Raw genomic sequence first — 21,188 nt, 5'->3', positions numbered from 1 at the left:
GTTACGCGCAATCGTAAGCGCTGTGACGTAATATTGATCTTAGGTCGGATATTATACGATGACGAAGTGGTTATTTTGCGACAAAAATATACGTCGGCGAAGTAACGCGCGGGTAAATCGTAATTTGCGCCTTTCTATAATTATCCGCGTCACGGGGTATGATTTTATGTCGTCCGATGCCGTTTTATCGTTGATTTTAAAAGATGCACGTGCGTTATTTTATTCTCTGCCCCTGCACTGTACTTGATTCTCTTTCGTACACTTTTTTTTTTTTTTTTTTTTTTTTTTAGAGTAATTACTTTTACGAATTTTATCTTTTCGACCAATTAATTATTAAAAGATATATAAAAGATAAATTTTAATACTTGAAAATATATACTTTGCTATGAAATTAAAATAACAAATCAATATTAATTTTTAATATTTTCATTTCGTATCTATTTACGAAATATTTATGAATTATTTATTAAATAACAAAAGGAAACAAGTTGATGCCGTGTTTTATTTATAGCTCTATATGAAAAATTTGAATTATTAAGTCATTTAAGGAAGAAATATGCTAAGCTTTGTTTTATTTGGGTAATATAAGCTGTTTCTATCCGGGAAATTGTGTATTTGTAACACTTTGCGCGTATGTACGCGTAATCGTTTTTCCTGCACGCGTGCGCCTAATGAATCACACCGATCATGTGATAGCGTGCACGTAACTACGCTGTTAGATTTATCCTCATTGACATAGTGCAATCGTTGTTGAATTATAGTTTGCGACGATTCGTCGATATCGCGATATTTTACCTGTATTTATCGTCGGATATGCATGTATGATGCATTGTGTTATTCCCTTATCGCAATCTCATCACGCACATCAGTCAATTTCCTACAATCGAGAGACGACATCACATAAACATGTTATGATGTATATAAGATGTCCTACTTTTCTTTCGCATTAATTTTTAACGACAGATTTTTCAATCAACTGAGACGCGTTATGATTTTCTCTTGGCAAAAATGTAGATTAGATTAATTTTGCAATGTACAAAGAGATTGGAAATAAGTGGATTCCCGGGATTTTCATTTTTTATATAATATTAACGTGTACATTTTGTAACATGAAACGAGCAATTATTTTAAAATTACATCGATAATGAATTCGAACGATTAACACCGATTGGAGCCATTCGCGATCGTTCCTCTTTAAACCACGTATATTTTTAATGGTAATATACAATATATAAATAATATTGCTAATATAGAAAAAAGATTTAATGAATAATGACGAACGCTAACGGATCACTCCTTCACTCAATTAAGACTTTTACTGCATAATTCTCACGTTGTTGTATCATACTCCTTAAATAAAGTAACTCTTAGCAAAGGCATCACACATTTTATCGCAGCTAGCCAGTTCGCTAAAACACGCATTTCATTCGATAAAGTGCCTTTTCAAGCAAACACATTTTTTTCTCTGGATATCAAGGTTATCATTGATAACCTTGTTCTTTCTTGGGAATCTGTCTGCGGCTAATTGCTGTCGCAATAAAGTAATAATTTCACCATTCGACTGTTTAAATATATACAAAGCGAGAGAAATGTAACGAGAGATTATTATTATTATTATTATTTACACAAGATTATTATTATATCCGCGTCCTTTACCGACACGTAATTATTGTTGCAATTGTAATTGGGAGACAGAAATATATTAATGTAATATATTATGTATTATATAATGTATTATATTAATGTTAATCGAATCGAATCGGTATAATTTCGTTCGTCATACTTAGTGCATAATATTCGTGCTGTCAACATAATAATAAATTATCATTGCGATTGTTGTGCCGCGACAATTTGAAAATGCATATTGAATGTACATAATGCGCAGCCCTTTATTTACATATTCACCTATCATACAAAGGAAAGTTATATGTGAAATGATACGGCTTTGAAGCGGTCTCCCAGAGAAATGCACAGATAAACTAGACGATACGTCATACACCATTTTGCGAAATATCATTTACGTTATCGCGATGCGTATTGTTTATTCATACGGAAATTCATACTAAGCTAACGGTGTCGCGTTTGTGTATACGTTCTCTCTTGTTCTCTTAAACTAATGACCGATGGAAAAAAAAATATGCCGTTAAGAATTCTTCTCTCCTATATAAAATGTAATTACCTGTGAAATTAGGTCTTTCCCTTCGCTGCCTGCCTACATAATTTATATACGTACCGTTTTCATATATACATATATACTGTGACTTATATCTCGCGCGCTTGTCTATATTCTTTTTCGAAGTGTTCTATATTTAAAATTGAATGTATGCATTTTCCTACGATACACATCCTCCACATTAAAAATATTATCGACGCATTTAATCATAGAGATTATCGAAAAATAGAAAAGTCGAGATATTACATTCTACGAAAATTTTCTCTTATTATATTTTATCGATCGAAAATCACTCGATGATTTTACGTGATTTACGTTTCGCTTATTGTTAGACAAAGAATGAATAGTACATACTTTTTGAAAAATTGTCTCACCTTTTCCTTTTATATGTTGTCTTTCATTTACGAACGTTCCAAAAAAGAACGAATTCAGGCACTTATCATTTGCAATTCGCCATTTTACTTTTAATTAAGAATTATTGAGAAATCCTTCAATCGACGAGAAAGAAATAATATTTTTTAATTTTTCTTAGAATATTCTTAATATAAAATCCCCTCTATATATATATATTTATAACTAGATTCTAAAAATAAATATCGCTACTTATTTTTCTTTTTTTTATCCTTTAGATTGAGATTATTTTGTATTTTTATATATTTTTAATCAAGAGCATAGAGATAAATAATTTCTTTCAGCATCTTTCAAAAAAAAGTGCTCAAAATTTCTCTTGCGTCTTAATTTTAAATTAATTATTTTCAATATTTTATTTTGAATGAAAAATCCAGCTAGAAAATAAGCTCAACTATTTTATCTCTCATCTTGTTTTCCCTTCTTTTGATTAAGAATCTAATCTCAGTTATCTGTGCTGTTCGGAATGGCAACTTTTACAGATATTCTCGTATCGATATTAATTTTAGCTGTCGGCAGCCGTCATTCACGGCTAATCAGAGTCGCACGTGTGTCGATCATGATATTTCATCTTGAAATCCATGACTCGGCGGCGGAAGTTTTCACGATTCGTAATCCGCAGTTCGAAGCAGTTTCCGATCCTTATTCGGTCCTTAAACGTAGCCGTCAGCTTCTAATTTTAGGGCGGCCTCGTAGGAAGGCAAACCCTGATCGTCCCTCGGGACATCTTCTCGCTTGTTGATCCTGTTGGCCTCCGATTCGCTGGGTAGGCTGTTCACCGGGGGCGAGATAATGCTACCGGGATCGTCAGACTCGTCTTTCTTGTCGGTCGGTGAGGGCAGCTTCCGAGGGTCGAAGATGAGACTCTCGTAAGCCGGCGGTGGGCCCGAGGTCACGGGACACAGCGGAAGAGACGCGGGCACTCCCTCTTCCTGAGTTCCCGTCGATCTCTCGAGGCACTGCTGGAAAGAGAGATGTTTGAAGTATGAGTGAAACGTGAGAGAACAAAAATATAAAGAACAAGAAATATATAAATATAAAAATTTAATCTGAAATTATTAATTTAATAATTAATTTAATAATTTAATCTAAAACTATTAATAGACTATCCGCGTAGTAATAGAAATGAACATTCGTACATATATATACGTTTTTTTTTCTTAATTATATATTTTTTCAATGATTGACCAATTTCTAACCAATATCTCTTTGTATTTTTCAAAAAATATATTTAATAAAAAATAATTTCTAATATTATTATACATTTCAAAAAAAAAAAATTTTCTGTAGTTCCGTTATGTTGCACGTTGGTAATGTGTTATATCTTATTTCTTGTTCTTTGTATTTTATCTTTATATTTTTCATTGTGTCTGCGAACTTGAGGACATTCTTAAGACGAAGGTGCGAAGTATGCACGTTGTCGCATTGCGGTGCAAAATTCCAGCCGCTGTTCTCGCGGCGTGTTCTTACATATAACATGAGGGCGTGGTTTCTACGAGATATGCGAATTTTTATTTAATCGTGTGTTGTGACCGCAGAGAGGTGAGCGACTGTGAGAGGTTGCGTAAAAGGTCGGTATGTGGAAATAGCGACTCGCGATGCACACGTCGAATAGATGGTATGATTTAAGAGTAGCTTCACGTAACATTACGCAAAGTGTCCCAGACATGTGAAAAGTATTTTCGGAAGAGATGCTACACGGGATAAATGTGGATATAATTTGGAAAACGTCCAGCGAGACCTCATTATGGAAATTTTTAATACCGAAAATAGAGGACTGTCCGTGAATCAAACGTCAGAGATGCGTGTACGGATAACAGATCGCAGATACAGTATAAAATATAGAAACTAAAGCTGTGCGCGCACACGGAGACGATACATAAATTAATATGTTTGAAATTATTTCTTTATATGGTATGTATGCGTACATTTTTTTTCCTTTTATCTTAAAAAATGTTTAAACAAAAATCTAATACAGAGTTTGTGGTGGAAAAAATTTAACAAAATTTATAGTATATCATCTTAGAGTTAGCGAAAAATTTTATTTCTGACCTATTTGTCAAAATTGACATTAAAAATCGTGATCTCGCGACGGAGGTAATTTTCGCAATATCTACGATGAAAATAATCTTTCGATTAGAAATTCTCGCTCACCATGGCGTGTGTATCCATGGTGAAGACTTCTAGACTATGAATGTCCGGCTCGGTCCTCCAATACTGCGAGTACTCCTGCGGTCGAAGCTTCCGCACGTTCTTGTGACAGCAGTAGCACATGAACACCACCATCATGATCACACCGCTGATCATGGCGCTAAAAGCGAACCAATATAGACGATGTTTAGACGGTGCTCTTTGTGCAAAAAGGTGCCCGTGCGCCCGTGGGAAAAAGCGAGGCTGCCTATAAAGGGCAGGTGACTGGTGAAAAAGTGAGCGTGCAATTTTACCCGATGGAAATTTTTAAACGCGGGCTGGACATAAAACGGTTACTTTTAACATCTGTTACATTTTGACGGATAACTTTCCGCGGCGATTGGACAAAAAACCGTATATCGCAGAAATACTTTGAACGTATCCTTAGGCCTGATTCACACCTTGGCAGAAAAGCAGAAAAGCAGAAGCCAGAACTCGCGCTGAAAGTAAACAGTACATTCTTTTTTTTTTTTTTTTACGCGAGTTCTGATTGGCCTCTGTTTTTTTTTGCTTTCTGCTTTTCTGCCAAGGTGTGAATCCGACCTTATACTTTAACAGATGTTAATTTGAAAGATAACAATACATTAATTTGAGAGATATCAGGATAACAGAGCGATTATTGGTTCGACTTTTCCATGTTTCGTTCGAAGAGTTTTATTGTGACAAGTAATTGAAAAAGCAAATAGCTTGTCTCTTTCTCTCTTTCAGTATATCCTATAATGCATAATGCATTGTTGCTGATTAGGATAATTATTTATATTTAATATTTACTTGTAGTAAACTCTCAAATTTTTTAAGTGACAAACATTTATTACTCGGAGATGTAACGACATATTTAATTTCGTCTGTACTTTCGCATAACTATATGCTATGACAATAGAACTCTTCCAATTATCTAATTTAATTCTACTTTGTAGAACAATATAACAACGTTATTAATATTTCGTAAATATAATCAGAAAGAAATTTCAAATATTTTCATAAATATTTTACCAAATGATTAATATTTAAAAAAATGTTTAAGAAAAAAAAATATATGGTATCAATGTAGTTAATATTCGCACACCCGATTTATTTATTTATTTTCGTATGAAATATCAATTTCACATTGATATAAATAGCAAATTTGTCGCGAGGAGTTAAATATCCGCACTTTTCAATAGTTAATCCATTTCTAATGTATTTATTAAAGCTGTTATCTTTCGGAATAATCATTGAATTTTTAATCACTAGCTATCTAGGCAATTGATTGTTGTGTTTATCGAGTCTTGTGAATGCAATCATCTAATTTGACATACGGATCCATTAATATTAAGGGATTGAGGGAGATTAGGATTGCTTATCAGAAATGAAATCGACTTATGGAAGAGGCGCATTAATGTTCGGAATTTCAGTGTTTAATATCTTTTGCTTTTCGAACCATGCTGTTAGCATTGGCCGGGGCGATTGTTACTCACCCACCAAGAAGAATGTTAACGTTGCCGTGCAGATCCGCGTCGAAATGACCGCTTTTGCTGGTCGACGATGAGTCGTTATAATCCGGCAGGGCGTTAGTCGCATCCCCATAAACGCTGCTGCCGTTATCATAGCCATGGGCCTTTTGCACCGCGGCCATCACCGCTATCTTCTGCATGTCTTTCCTGTCGTCTTATAAAGCCGATCCTAATCGCATCTCTTTCCGTTCTTCGCAAATAGCATCGAATAGCGGCTAATTAGCGTTGCTGAAATTAATTATCCCCCTTTTCCCCTCTTTAGAACTGGAATTCTTCTTCGTTAGGCTCGTCAGACAGATCTCGTGCATCGAGATCGATATATATATATATATATATGATAACTGATGTAAGAGAGAGAAAGGGGGAATACTATCGTTATCAGTCGGGATAGCTTCAAAGATCGAGAGCAGGATAATTTCGATCCGTGCTACTCCGAGATTGTCGCTGATCGTCCCGAGAAAGAGTCTACCGTTTCCGGAGACGCCTCTCTTTGAAAAAGCCCACCGGGTGCATTCCTCTCTTCTGTTCCCCCCGAGCACGATCGATTTTACATTACGATCGATTAGATCGCTCGGGGGGATCTTCGCGGTTGAATTGGACCTCAGATCTGGAATATCGTCATTATTTTTACGAAATGCATAATTTTTATCTTTTAATAATTCTTGTATAACTGTCACTTTCATATCTCAATTTACCTGTCGTAATTTCTTAGATGTAGTTGTGTATGTATAAGAATGCACATAACATTTTCTCTCTTTGAGCTAATATTTTACTTATATATATTATTGAACACGCACATATGTACATGACAAGAATGACATTCAAACAAGCATTTAAACTAAAAAGTAACAAATTTGATTTGGAACGATGCCAATTCAATAAAGATTCTTTAAAATCCATGACTCGTATTATTGCCTTTGTTTACTGATGGTCTACCGTTAAACAGAGATACTTTTACCTTTGTCGCAGCAGATAAAATTCCCTCGGATCCGGACGTCACATCAGTTCGCGTCGTGTCGCGACAATGCGATTCCGCGTGTCTCGCCTTTTTATGGAATTGAGTCGCGATGCGATTCACGCGAAATTCCAATACTCCAAATTGAATTCTTCATTGTACTCACGTGTAGTGTGAGGAACAACCCCGCGATCGCTCGACTTTACGGATTTCCGGCGGCAGGTTTACTCGCGCGTGAAACGCGCACGTCATCGTTTCTCCGGCATGTCGAATTTCGGCCGATAGCCTCGTCCTCTGTCAGAGCTCGTCTCGTTTCCTTGTCACAATCTATAAATAAACGATTTCTGTAGTTTCCTGTTTGTCAAAGGAAAGATAATACTCATATCAAATTTTTTTGATACCCGTTCAAGAAAAATCTATTTTTTACTTAGAACACTAATATAGAATCTGGAACAACTTGTGTATTCTTTTCTAAATAGGTATATTAATTGTCGAAATAATTTATTTTTGTTTTATAAAAATATTAATATATTAATGAGAAAATAATCAATTATTTGTTATACATATAATTAGTTTATATATAATTAATTTTGTTAATGATTGCTTCTTGGACTCACGTTTATTAAATTTTTTTTTTCTTTGTTTTCAGCCTCTAGAATATAATATTAATGCTTGAAATGCTTTTGGAGTATCCTGTATATAATAATGATTACATCAACAACGTACATCAATAAATCGTTAGAAATATTTTTAGTTTTTTATTTCGTTCATTAATTTTCACGCGATTTTTATCGTTATTTTCTCTATAACAGAACATCAAGTGTTTACTTATAAGAATTTTAATTTCGTTGAATAAACTTTGCAAATTTCAGGACAAACGCGTTAACGAGTTGCAGTTTCTAGCTAACGGAAATATATTTCGAAATTGATGAAATAACGTATATAATATTGATATTTTTTAATTTTATTTACATTTGTTTATCTTGTGACGATGATTAAAAAAGTATCATCGGAATATCTCAGAGAGAATATTTCCCTGCTAGTCCTTCCACTTTCGGACAGCGATCGATACTCATTTTGAGTCGTCCGATACGATAGTTAATTTCAAGGATAATCCACTTGGTGTTAATTTATTAGATTGTGGCTAAGGTATTTTACGCGAGCATACGCATATAGAGATCGAGGAAAAGAAAATTCTAAACTATAAACTTTATTCAAGAAACTTTCAATAAGGTCTTCTCTAAATAAATCTCAAATCTTTAATTTATTCTATCATTAATATTACTATAATATTACTATCATTAATATAACGCTAGTATATTAAAATTTTTTGTTTAAAACTTAATTTGAGTTGCAGTTAAATACAATATTATATAACGCGAGGATTAAAGTTTGTTGGTTGTTTACACCATTCGTGAAGCTTAAAGTCATTTTAAAATCGGTAAACATATATCGAACGTTTTGTTTCCTTTTCTTTTACATATATATTCGTCTCGCTTCAACGAGTACATAAATATTACTTACATAAACAATCGCTAGAAATATTTCTAGCTTATATTCTTAAGTATCTTTTACACATTTATGAGAGGCGAAACTGCATATATATATATATATATATATATATATATATATATATATAGACGGCTAGAAAACTTGCAAAATCGCGCCTTTACTTTAGTTTGCGCTATTCTGTTTTTTTTTTCTTCGTATAATATCCGCATTTCTGCCTGACGCATTTAATGATTGCTATAGCCGGATGTGATAATGCACGTCAAACTCTATATAGGAATATTTATTGCCTCGCGCATATATACATTGTTAATAAAACTCAATTACGACTTTATTCGTATTAAGTCATTTAAGCTGCTTATTTATTCATTTTAATTGAAACAACTGCGAGAGGGAAATGATCTCTATGAAATACTAATGTATTGAAAACACTGAAATTAAGTAGTAGAAATTGAAACATTAATTATGTACACACACGATGCAGTTTAATATAATTTAATAGAAATTGAGGAAATATTTTTGTTTGATATTAAATGTTATAAATGTTTATTTATATTGTATTATTTGGTTATTACATTATTAATTGTTTAATCGAAATCAATTTATCAGCAAAGATACGAAGTTCAATCTGTTTCAACGTAGTTTATTTTCTTAAATCGATAATGAGTATAGTTTACGCTGTTGTACGATGACATCATGTGTTGCCCCTTTATGCGACGAACTAATCAATAACGATTATTAAACTTATGTTCTCGGTCGTTGCAGAGAGAGAGCATAGGTAAAAGATGGTATAATCCATATAAAGATGGTAGAATCATTGCTAACTCGTACTGAATTTTAAATAATTCTTGGCCGGGTCTAAATCGATACTGAAAACGTTCGCGTAAAGCCGCATGAAAACTCGTATATTCGAGAAACGAGATCACTGCAAATTGTATTATTCCAGACTTTATAACGGGAATGTATGATATTTGTTACAGATTCGCGTAAATGAAAGACGTTAGATGAGGAAGTTTGCGAGACCGCCCGGATTGCAGGTAAGTTTACGATGGAAAATGATACAACAGACAAATTTGACGTAATTTATCTGTTTATATATAAATATGTTTAATCGAAAAATATTCTATGATAATTGTTTCATAAGATACGCGAGCAGAAACTTTGCTCTATCAATTCGCAACGTAAGCATCTTTGATCTAATAAATGAAAGACACAAATTTTATTTTTGTTCTCTATATATCACCGATAAAGTTTAATGTAAAAGAGATGTGATTATATGTAACGTTTCTGATATTGTACAACGCAATACTTTATATTATTAAATTATTCCAGTAATTTTATTATTTGCGCTTTGTTTTTTGATTGTCGGCAGTATATTAAAAAAGTCAATCGACAAAGCTAATGATCAATGATACATATTATTTAAATTGTATATTATATTGTTCGATTATGCACTTTGATTTGCATCGTATCATTATAATCATAGAGAATTATCTATCACATTACATTAATATTTCCATATATGTCTGCCTATTCATTCTTATTTATCTAATCGAGAGGAAAATTTCCATTTAATCGTGCTGTTTTTGCTTGAAGCGAAACTAATTGGCATCTCATTAAAACGGTATTCAATAGATACAATCACTTTAATATTAGCAATATTGTTCCACGTATCGATCTAATCAATTGTTATGGCATATTATTCGGATCTAGAGTTGCCGACTATCCAATCTAATCGTGCGCATTTAATCTAATCAACCACCCATGCACCTGCTTGATTATCTCTGGGGAGGTCACGACGTCACGCGATATTCGACCTGACGTTAATTTTATTTAGGTTTTCTGCAATTGTATAGCACTCTTTATTTAAAAATAATGTTATTGTGCTCGTATAAATGTTTGCTTTTACATCTCGATTTGGAAGAAATTGATTTCTTCCGAGGAATATTTAACTGTCAAAATTTAATTGCTCATGAAAAATATAAGACTTACATCCCTGAAATTTTAATCAATCTTTAATTCTCCATTATTTACACAATTATTGAATCAAAAACAATGAATTTCTTTTATCTATGGTAATAATAATTAACTATTAGTGATAATTTGATGACAATTTCCCGGCCTCTTCTTTCATATATTTTTAGAAGCTATTTATAACTACATTAGTACGAGTTCTTCAATTTCCTTATTTCCTAATTCACGGGATATCAGTGTCGTATATCCGAATGCTTTAATCGGGCTTGCTAATCGACGACCTTGGCTCACATCGGCTATACTTGAACGTGATATTTTCTCACGACATAATATCGTATTTTGTACTTGTTATATACGTGCATTTTACGATTAGACCTTTTAAAGGAATTTTTGCACTTTTATAATTATTCAAGATCATCGAAATTTTTCGATATGGATCGCGGAATTCTGAAATGTCAAGATGATTGGCATCATATCTAATCTTTTATTACTTGTGATAATAATATAAGTGGGAGATTGTTCTTAATTATTTTTTAATTAATATTAATCACTCTTAATTACTATTAATTTTTTCCTATAGAATGTTTTTGTATAATTAAATTTATAATTGGTATATAGCGAGACTATATATATGGAAGAGGTAATAAATAATTCGAAGATCATTACGCATACGTTATCATTATGCATTATTAAACATATGGTAAATTGAGTGCAAAGCGTTAAGGCTACGAGAGATTGTTGTTTCTCAAGTATTAAGGCGTCTGCCGAGAGTTTGTATTAATCATGGAACGTTCGTAACGCATCCGTGCTCTTGATCCACTTCTTCAAGTCAAGCCACTCTTTAGTACGTTCAGCAACCAAGGCAAACAATATCCGGAGTATCAGTCGTTAATATTGATTTGTATCTTTATGGATACTTGTGAAAAATAATATTCGTCTTCATAATATTCATAGCTTCTCGTATCATTCGTGCAATGTACGTTCTATGCATTTGTAAAATAACGAAAAAATTAGGAAACAGTTTTACGTTTTTTTTTTTTTTTTGTGATAATAACGAAATAATTAAATCCCGTATGATTTTTACATTATTTCACAGAAAACTGCGAAAATTCACAGGATACGTCACTCGCATCATTAAAATATTGCCGTTGAAAGGAGAGAAATGTTCTTAATTATTCACGATTTTCTCCGTGCATATATTTTATAGCTTTTGGGAACGGTAAAAAAACCATCAATTGTACCGGCCACCGTGACGTAGTGTCCCCTTCTAAATGAATCCCACTGTATCTTATGGGCCACTTCCCCTTGGTAATGACCCAGCGACATTTAGCGACGTTAACCGCATTAAAGCCGTAGCTACATAAAGCTCTCTTTGTGCGCCATTACTTTCGCAACTTTTCCGAAGGCCAGCGGAACTCTCGAATTATTCACCGGAGTGTCCCTGCGCATCAGCGACGATACGAATTTATGCATGTCAAGACTTCTTCGATCGTGGATGCATTTGTTTCCAATTTCATCAAATTGTTTCAGTATACTTTTATGTCACGCGTTCGTCGATGCACGTGTGTCGATCATTCGTATCGCGCATATTGACATGATAGTTATCGTTGACGTGACATCATATCGTGTACTTTTATAACACGATGTATTATAAAGACACTGCACCTAATGGTAGGATCGATGTCGGCTAAAACATCTAGAGCTTCAGGTATTACGCACGTAATGTTTTAACGTCGCGATCTTTAAACATTCTTTATTTATATAATAATCAGGAAAAAGAACCGCATTTTTGTTAATTAAAATTAATTGATTTTTTTTTTTCATACACACAATAGACACTGTTTGACATTGACATTACAATTTTTAATTTTTAATTATTTTAATCGATTCTAATCCTCTAATTTAATCAATAAAGTTTTTATGTATATATATATATATATATATTTTTTTTTTAATGTAATTTTTCTGATGTATCCAAGTTAATAATTAATGTAATGAAAACCACATAGCTATTTCATATTACATGAGCTTTGTAATTAGTAGACTAATTAATATTATCGGAGAGAATATCTCAACTGTACAAATGGCATGAGTTTTATTACAAAAATTAATTAGATTTACTATATAAAAAAGATTACATATATATATATATATATATATATATATATATATATATTTATATGTATGTATATATAATTTTATTCTTTTTAATATGTATAATTTATAAATTTCTTAAAAATTTATAAAAGGTTTCACGAGACGAAAGTAATAAAGTAAATTTGTCGTCGCGATCATTGGTCTTGCAAGACAAATTCTCGAAATTATCTTTCTCGAGAGTTAAAAAGTTCCATTAATTTGTCCAATTTTATGACAATTAGACTTGGGAACTTGAAGAGATCTTGACGGTTTACTTTTTAATATAGATATGAGGTATGTTTTACGGAGGTAATATGCTTTTAAGACTTGAGGCATATGCTTTTAAGACACGTCAAGAGTTCCTGATTTAAATGAAATAATTTAACTTCTCTACGGAACTGTCGGTAGATTCGAGACCCGTTAATTCTCGAGGTTTTCATTTACTCTTAAGACACAAGGGTGAGTTGTGTAAATAAACGAGGACTGCAGGGTAACTACGGGGAAGCGTATGCTCGCACTATCTGCGGTACGCTAATTGGAGTTGTCACATAATGCCGCGGTACTCCAATTAGTTTCCCCGACATGATATGTCGTACGTAATGAAAATTGTACACGACTAGTGTTAACTCGTATCGTGTGTAAATTTGACTCCTTAACACATCACTGATGCGTTTGATTGACGAAATCAATCTCAGTGCATTTTATCGGAATGCGATGGAGAGTCGCGCGTTTATTTTGATTGCCCGATTAATTTTTTTAAATTTCATAATATTTTACTTTATTTGCGTGCAAAATTTAAAAGACACGAGTTTCTTGCGATTTTCGTGTAGAAAAATAAAATCCATTATTTAACGCTGTTTTAAAGACTATCCGATATAATTGCTTCGTCGCTTCTAATTAGCTTTAATTAAAACGACTAGTTATAAGAAAGATAAGATTATCTTGAATTAATTGAGCACGAGGATTTTTTTTTAAATTAAATTTTATTATGATATTATATCATTTCCTAATCACGATATTCACGCAATATTTCACTGATTAAAATAGACTTATCAATTAAATAAAATCATAATTTCCAATTTAGAAGATCATAATTTTTTTTTTCTGCTTTATCGGATAAAATTGATTATAAATTAAACAAAATTAAAATTCTAAATTTCCAAAACTATAAAGCAAACGAATTATTGTTATCACCGTATACTATAACAGCGCGTTATCGAAAAATTTTTTTCACTTCAGATTTAATATTCCATTAATTGGTCTACTAGATAAGCAAAATTAAATTTTCAAGGTTCAAAAATCATGTTATAAACAAAACTATCGTTATCGCGATATTTTCGATATATCTCCCGAATAATATATCTGTCTCTTAGACACAAAACAATATTTTCAAATTGCAAAAACACGGTACAAACAAAATCGTACTTTCAAATAAATCTGATGGACATATGACATCGAGCGTTCTGCGTGATTGCGTGCGTGTATCGATTAAAGGACGCGTCGAAGGTACGTGACATATGTATACATTGTATATACAGGGTGTCTGACATGTAAGTAGCCAAACGAAAAGTGGAGATAGATCGGGTCAACCTGAAGCGAAAAGTTTAGCAAAATGGTATAGGACTTTTCGCTTTAGGTTGACTCGATCTATCTCCACTTTTCGTTTGTCTACTTACATGTCGGACACCCTGTATAGTCTACGGGCTCTATACATAGATATATAGAGCTGCGTGTGGGTGCCTTCGCTATAGTTGTGGGTGTGTTCGCCCTCGACCACGCAAAACCACGTTGGCCTTTTTTTCCATTTTGTATCGAACGCCTCGACTCTGCTGGACGCGCACGATTCGCGACTCGGCTAAAAAGTCGATCTTCACAAAATAATATCCTTGGAACTTTTCTCGTAAAACTCGATGATCGAAGAGAGCTATAAACGACTGCTATAGCGATTGCAATTGAAGGTTTGAGATAAATATTAGTCGCCAATATTGCAAGATTCATCGCGAAAGTCAAGCCATAAATTAAAATAGATTAAATATTATTGAATTATTATACGCTATTGTAAATATTGTCATCGAAGATCTTGTGGTCGATAACATGAAAATTAATTTTATAATTATTCAATAAATATAATCACCGACGGAGCATGAGAAACAAAAGTCATATCCTTCGCTTTTTAAGATTTGGTAAAACAAGAACCTCACACACATATCGAATTGTCATATTATTGGTCATTCTCATTAATATGAAAAGTCAAGACGCAAAAAGACAAGCAAAAAAAATAAAGTTAGATTTGCGGAAACTAGTAAGTTTAATAAAATTTTGAGATTTACTACAGCTTTGAAGCTTTTTTTTTTTTTTTTTTTTTTGCGGAATTATTAGTCCTGAAAGAATATTGTATTAAATTTAATCCGAACTATAATCGAAAAGTAAAACATATGAGCCAAGAAAATATATCATATGCTTCTGATTAAATGACTTAGCATATTACTCTGCGACATTTTATCGATCAAACCAATGAAAATGCATAATTGATTGTAGAATGTCATGTATCACGCAGTTACTACTTTTTCAATTTTTTAGTATCAAATTAGTGGAAAGTAATGTAGTAGATATATTCAATAAATTATTTTTATTCAAATAGTGACTTAAGAATCAATAAATAAAATGTATATAAATTAAATTAAATTTACGTTTGTTCGAATTTTTTCCATTTAATTTGAATCTTTCGTCATTTGACTCTGTTTATTTTCATCACTCACTTTTTTATGTGCTCACGTCTTTTATTAGATTTATCTTTTATTTAGGTTTATCTTTTATTAGCTGTATTATTTATTAGGAGGATAAAAAAAATAGCTAGATTATATATCGCCCTATTTCATTTCATTTCATTTTTATTCATTTCATTTTTATGATTTCATTTTTATTTTAGTACTACCCTTAATAAATCATATACAATATAATCTCAAATTAATCGTATTTTTCTCCAATTTTTATTTGTCTTTATTTAGACGATTATTTAATTTAACACTTTAGTGATAATATTCTACGATGTCAGCAACGTTTATCAGTATTTTGATTATCGAAAAATTATACGAAATTATATTATATCCTGCGATTACTGTACATATATAAATAAACTCGCAATCAATTCACTGACATTTTTAGCGAATCTAAGTTTTTTTTTTTTTTTTTTTTTTAAATAATTGAAGCATCCGACACCGCTATATCGTGTCAGTTGTGCTTCCGTATTTGTTGCCGCGACATCAAACATGGCACTTGTAACGATTTGGTTGTATCAAGTATTTAAAAAGGCTCTTGGATAAATCTCATAGCGCGATAGTTAAAATTATAATACCGTCAGGTTGTCGTGATCGCGAATGTCATGAGATTTAATGCCACGTGAGGATCCTTGGTAAGATGACTTGCCACAAGACGTGCGCCAGCATATCATTTTATAATCTAACAATTGTGACGAGAGAATGACGTCATCAATGTGCCGGTATTACGCGTTACTCCGGAGATGCGAAGAATAATTTTAAGATCCTTATAAAATCGGAGATGTATGCATGCGACGTCGCATACACACAGATGCTGACGACCATTGCTATGCGATGTCACGTTCGCGTATGCAATAGTAGCTGGATAAATATTTGTCACGACATACTCTTGTTGATATTGCGAAAAAGATAAGGTACGTAAACTTTTTAAAGAATTTCCATTATTTTGTGATTAATGCGAGAAGCGAAAGTCCGTTTAAAATCCGAGGATTTATTTTGGATTTATCGCTAATATCATGCTTGTATAGGATTAAGAGGATGTGAATTTGGATTCGTATTATTTACCTTCGATTAAAATGTAATTAAATTAGGCGAGTGGTGATTTACAATTTCTTCTGAATATTAATAGCGGTGCTTTAAGCGTGCCAAATGCGATCTTTATCGGTATTAGGGTGTTCAAGATGATAGTAAAGCATTTACTTGAAATTTTTTATCTGAATATTTTGTAGTTTTATTATCTAATCGTATCAGCTGTTTTATTTTAGACCTAGATATTTCTCACGAAATGCTGCTATTATTAAACAGCCCCTGTTTAATATTTTCTTAATCTTTATTTTAGCGACACATTTTGTCAACTTATACGGAGAAAATATTATTGATGAAAGAATACAATTATGAATTAATTTAGTAAACAAATCTAAAGTAAAGTTAGCAAAAAGATTTACTTGGAAAAATTCATTTTACTTATCAATAAAATCAAAGCTGATTTTGTCATTTGAAGAATGCAATATGTTAAATTTTTCTAATTTATCTTTCTTCAAAGAAAGTTGATCTAAATTTGATTTTCTGAAAAGTTCAACATTAGTTCTTTTCACGAATTATTCAAAAAAAGCTTCTAGTTAACTCATTTTCAATTTTTAGATATTTTTCAGCTGTAAAATCAATCTTCTCGAATTGTTCAAAAGATAAATCCATCCGTCAGGTATCAGCTACATAGCACCCTTCGATTTCACTCGATACTTGTTTGTCCCGTGACAAGTGTCAATTTGCCAAATGAAACCAACCTTTTTCTCAGAATACGACAGAGGCTGGTTAAGTCTGGTCGATCGGTCGTTCGCCAAGCACCTGCGATACCGTTTCCTCTGGCGATCGATGGCAATCCTCGCCGGTGTCCATTCGTCCAAGTTGATCACCACGACGACGACGACGACGACGGCGTCGACGGTGCGACGCCGCCGTGCGTGACGCGCGGCGTCGACCGCGCGCACGGGGAGGCGAGACGTTGACGACGATCCCGTACTACGTCGGGCAAATTCTCTGTCCGGTCCGTCCTTAGTACCGTTCCATCGGCGACTATCGGCAGCGACGGTCATGGCACATTCGTTGCTTGGCTACGACCCGCGGCCAGGCACGGCATTTAGGTATAGTTCACGTGTGTCGGAGGCACGAACAACGGAGGCCGCCGTCGCTCCCACCTTCTTCGACTTCGTCGTCCGCGTTGCGTCACACTCTCTCGATTACCCTCTCTCGACTCACCCTCGCCGCTGCGCCTCTCTTTCTTTCGACCCTCTTCCGTTACCACCCTCATTGCTCTATAGAGAGAAAGAGAGAGAGAGAGAGAAAGCAGGTTTTATATCTGCCTTTGTACCGGCGCGGCGGTAATGTTAAAACACCCGTTCGCGTGAGGGTGAATTTCGGTCAACGTGATTTGGTGCGGTGTTGGATCGTCAGTCTCTCCTCCGTGGCCCCCGATGTCGTCACACAGGTATCACGACGGTATAGTATTTCATCTGAGCGAGTGCCGTGCGAAATTCAAACGATCTCTATCGAATTGGATTTTTGCTGTGAAAATTGATGTGATTTTATGCGAGGAATTGATCTGCGCGGTGTAGACAGTATGCGCTTGCATCGTCGCTCTCAGGTCTGTTTTTAAAAAGTGAAATCTATAATGCGAGGAGAAATCGAATTATGAAAGATTAAAAGCACACGTCCTTATTATTTTGACTTTTTATAATCGGCCTAATTATAATTTTATCGAAATGTGTAGTGAGATTAAATATTATTCGTATTATTTTATTTTATTGTAATAATTATTAAAGTAATTATATATTATTTTATGATCGAAGTAATTACACTTAATAAGTATAATTTTTATTAGTGTGTTTCTTTTTATTATATCTTTTTTAATTAGAAAAAAAAAATAAAATTTGTATGCAATATTTTATTTTTTTTTTTAAATATATTTAACATGTCTACGATCTGTGTTTTATATATATAACGCATGTAATATCTATTTTTAATATATACTTTTTTATTCTTATTTTTTTAAAAATATATTAATATCTTTAAAAAATAACAATTCACTGCATTTCAAAATTCTGCTTGTCATCTTATATTTATTTTAACCTTCAATGCTTAATTACTTATGATAAAGAAAATTAGTTCTATGCGACTATCTAGGTTACATATTTTAGAAATATTTACATATAAAAAAATATATAGCATATATATATATATATATTTTTTTTTTTTTTATTAGAACTTTCTGTGACCATTCTTTTCCTCTTACATACCACGTGAGTTTACTGAATCAATTTTTTTCGTGGTCATTTGATATCGATTAATCTACCGTTAGCCGCGATCGATTTTTTTCGGGTTTTGTACTGTTCTATTTCGCTTAGCCTTAGTCTTGGCTTCGTGCATGAATGTCATTAGAGCTGCCTAAATGCAAAACACATTAGGTATGCACGCGGAATGAAAAATAACGGTGCACGAAAATTGTTAAAGCCAGTCCTCGCTTCTCTTATAACTGCCATGCTCGACGCGGTAGACTTATGATTACGACGGAATAAATTAGCATGTAGAACATTGTGACTCATTTCGGACGACGGTATCGAAATCTAAAGTGCCTATTCCCCGGGGCCCAGCACCGGAGGTGCCAAGTGTTGTCTATGTAGTAATCAGAACCGTAGTACCGTCTAGCCCGCGTTTCATATTTCGAGAACTGAACCAGCTAAGCTTGGCTCGTCCAAAATGTATTTCTGTGCAATTCGACAGGTGGTCCATAGACACCATCATTTATCGCGATAAGTAGCAACACTCGACGACGCTGCTTCTCTTTACGATGCGACGAGAGCGAGATCGAAATAAACACTCGGTCACCTCAGATATGTAGCAGTTGCTAATTGAACGTGACTTCTTTTGGAGGAAAAAAAAAATGAGATCGTATTTCTTTAATAAAGAGAAGAATATAATATGTATAATATAATATAATAACAATATATGATATAACATAAGAAATATAATCTATTTTATAATTTAATTTCCATTTTATAGTTTAATTTTTACCTGTATAATTCTCAAGATCTATTAACTTATATGTAATAATGTCTTTTGTTCTTCAATTTATTTAAATTTTGTCGCGTGGTTTTTATTTTTTGAACTTGATTTTATGTTATACACATGTCCGTTAATTGCTTCTTGTTGCCCTTTCTAATTGTTGTTTATAATAACAATGAATCGATTCTATTATCAAGAAATATAGATTATTTATTTATTAAATTAGATATATGTTTAATCTATTATTTAATTATTTGTTATATTTTTTATTATTTCGCATTAGATATTTAATTTTACGTAGTTTTAGCGTGAAATTTTTTTGAACTTTTTTTATTTCTTAGCGATATTAAAATCTCTATTAATCGCGGAGATTTGCAATATAATTCGATTACCGGAAATACCGCGAAGTATTGCATCTACGCAAATTTCGTCAACGTATTTACATTCGATAAAGGGAGCCGCAACATCGGATGCGTCTCGAGGATCGCATCACGTGGGATGAAAATCTGCCTGGGTTTCCGACGGAAATGTAACATAATATTGGAAAGGCGATGCCTGGCAAAGGTCCATAAATTCTCGTGGGATCATAAAGCGGGAAAGCGAGCGCTTTTACGCGCGTGCATTTACGTCCGAAACACTTTCGCCACCGTCTTTCTCGTTGTGTCGGCCCGATGAAAAAGAACAACGCGTTTTTCCCCCGCGCCAGAAGAATCACCGGAAATACGCGAGAAACATTTCCTTTCGGGGGTCTAGTCACTAATCTCGAGGTATACATACCGCGCCGTGTCTTTATGCAGACACGCTTTCCACGTAAATCACGTTTTATCTCTCACGTGTCACCATCTGGGCGTTCCGCAGTAGGATGACACATCTATATTCTTGTTGCGCTAGTAAATGTGAGCCATTATGCCTTCGTGTCATATCGAAATGTAAAAAAAAAAAAAAAAAAAAAAAAAAAATTAAACCGCGTACATCGTGATGTAACCGGAAATAAGAATGCGCATCTACGGTTTGCGTGTAATATTCGATTCGGTACTAATTAATGATCATTAAATACGATTACATCCATCACTAAATTGAAATGAAAATAGAGAAAATATGATTATATAACTTACAGTATATTTCTAAATATCTATAGTTCTAAGTATATGCTCATCTCTTTCTCACACATTAAGAGCGAGATATAAATCATATAAAAAATATATTAAATAATCGGTTATGTTAAATGTTAATCAAAAATGAGAATAAATGCGAAAGAAATTCGCGCTTTTATCGGCGATAAAAATGCAAGCTTTTTTCACATTTATTCTCATTTTTTATTAGCATTTAGCGTAACCGATTATTTCAAATATTTTTTATATAATTTAAATCGCCTCAATGCGTGAGACTTATACTTGGAACTATAGATATTTAGAAATATAGTATATATAAGTTGTATAATCATATGTTTATCGCCGATGAAAGTGGGAATTTCTTTCGCGACCTAACTCGCCAGTTTACCAAGAATCTGATCA

General features: G+C 33.2%; 2 protein-coding genes across 14 annotated transcripts in view; one reads left to right on the top strand and one right to left on the bottom strand.

Annotated features, from left to right (window-relative positions):
• Positions 1–21,188, top strand: part of Fdl (fused lobes) — a 36,534-nt gene that overhangs the window by 7,722 nt on the left and 7,624 nt on the right. For 2 of the 9 annotated variants that reach the window (XM_070305187.1, XM_070305186.1), the window contains exon 2: positions 9,709–9,765. Coding sequence is in view for 4 of the 9 variants with exons in the window: in XM_070305184.1 (XP_070161285.1) it covers positions 17,707–17,756 (50 nt within the window). In the remaining 5 variants the exon portion in view is untranslated. Of the gene's footprint in view, positions 1–9,708; positions 9,766–16,196; positions 16,530–17,300; positions 17,757–18,003; positions 18,257–21,188 lie in introns of those variants that run through there. The other 7 variants (XM_070305184.1, XM_070305183.1, XM_070305190.1 and 4 more) reach the window with 6 other exon arrangements.
• On the bottom strand, positions 1,865–17,879 carry S-cup (stanley-cup). Of its 5 annotated transcripts, none has more exons than XM_070305197.1 (5): positions 17,400–17,879; positions 7,386–7,546; positions 6,229–6,871; positions 4,736–4,880; positions 1,865–3,543 (listed from the first exon to the last, which is right to left on the bottom strand). In XM_070305197.1, exons 3-5 carry the CDS (start codon positions 6,402–6,404, stop codon positions 3,235–3,237), a joined length of 630 nt encoding a protein of 209 aa, XP_070161298.1. In that variant the 5' UTR covers positions 6,405–6,871; positions 7,386–7,546; positions 17,400–17,879; the 3' UTR covers positions 1,865–3,234. The 5 variants fall into 5 exon arrangements, with proteins under 5 accessions (XP_070161298.1, XP_070161297.1, XP_070161295.1 ...); XM_070305196.1 differs by having other exon boundaries at positions 1,865–3,540; positions 4,736–4,892; positions 17,400–17,878; XM_070305194.1 differs by having other exon boundaries at positions 4,736–4,892; positions 7,223–7,546; positions 17,400–17,874.

This window comes from Polyergus mexicanus, unplaced genomic scaffold, assembly GCF_030449975.1.
Source record: "Polyergus mexicanus isolate NDT 795.1 unplaced genomic scaffold, iyPolMexi1.0 SCAF_12, whole genome shotgun sequence".
Lineage (NCBI taxonomy): Eukaryota > Metazoa > Arthropoda > Insecta > Hymenoptera > Formicidae > Polyergus > Polyergus mexicanus.
Note: the sequence above shows the minus strand (reverse complement) of the source record. Positions and strands in the feature narration are given on the sequence as shown.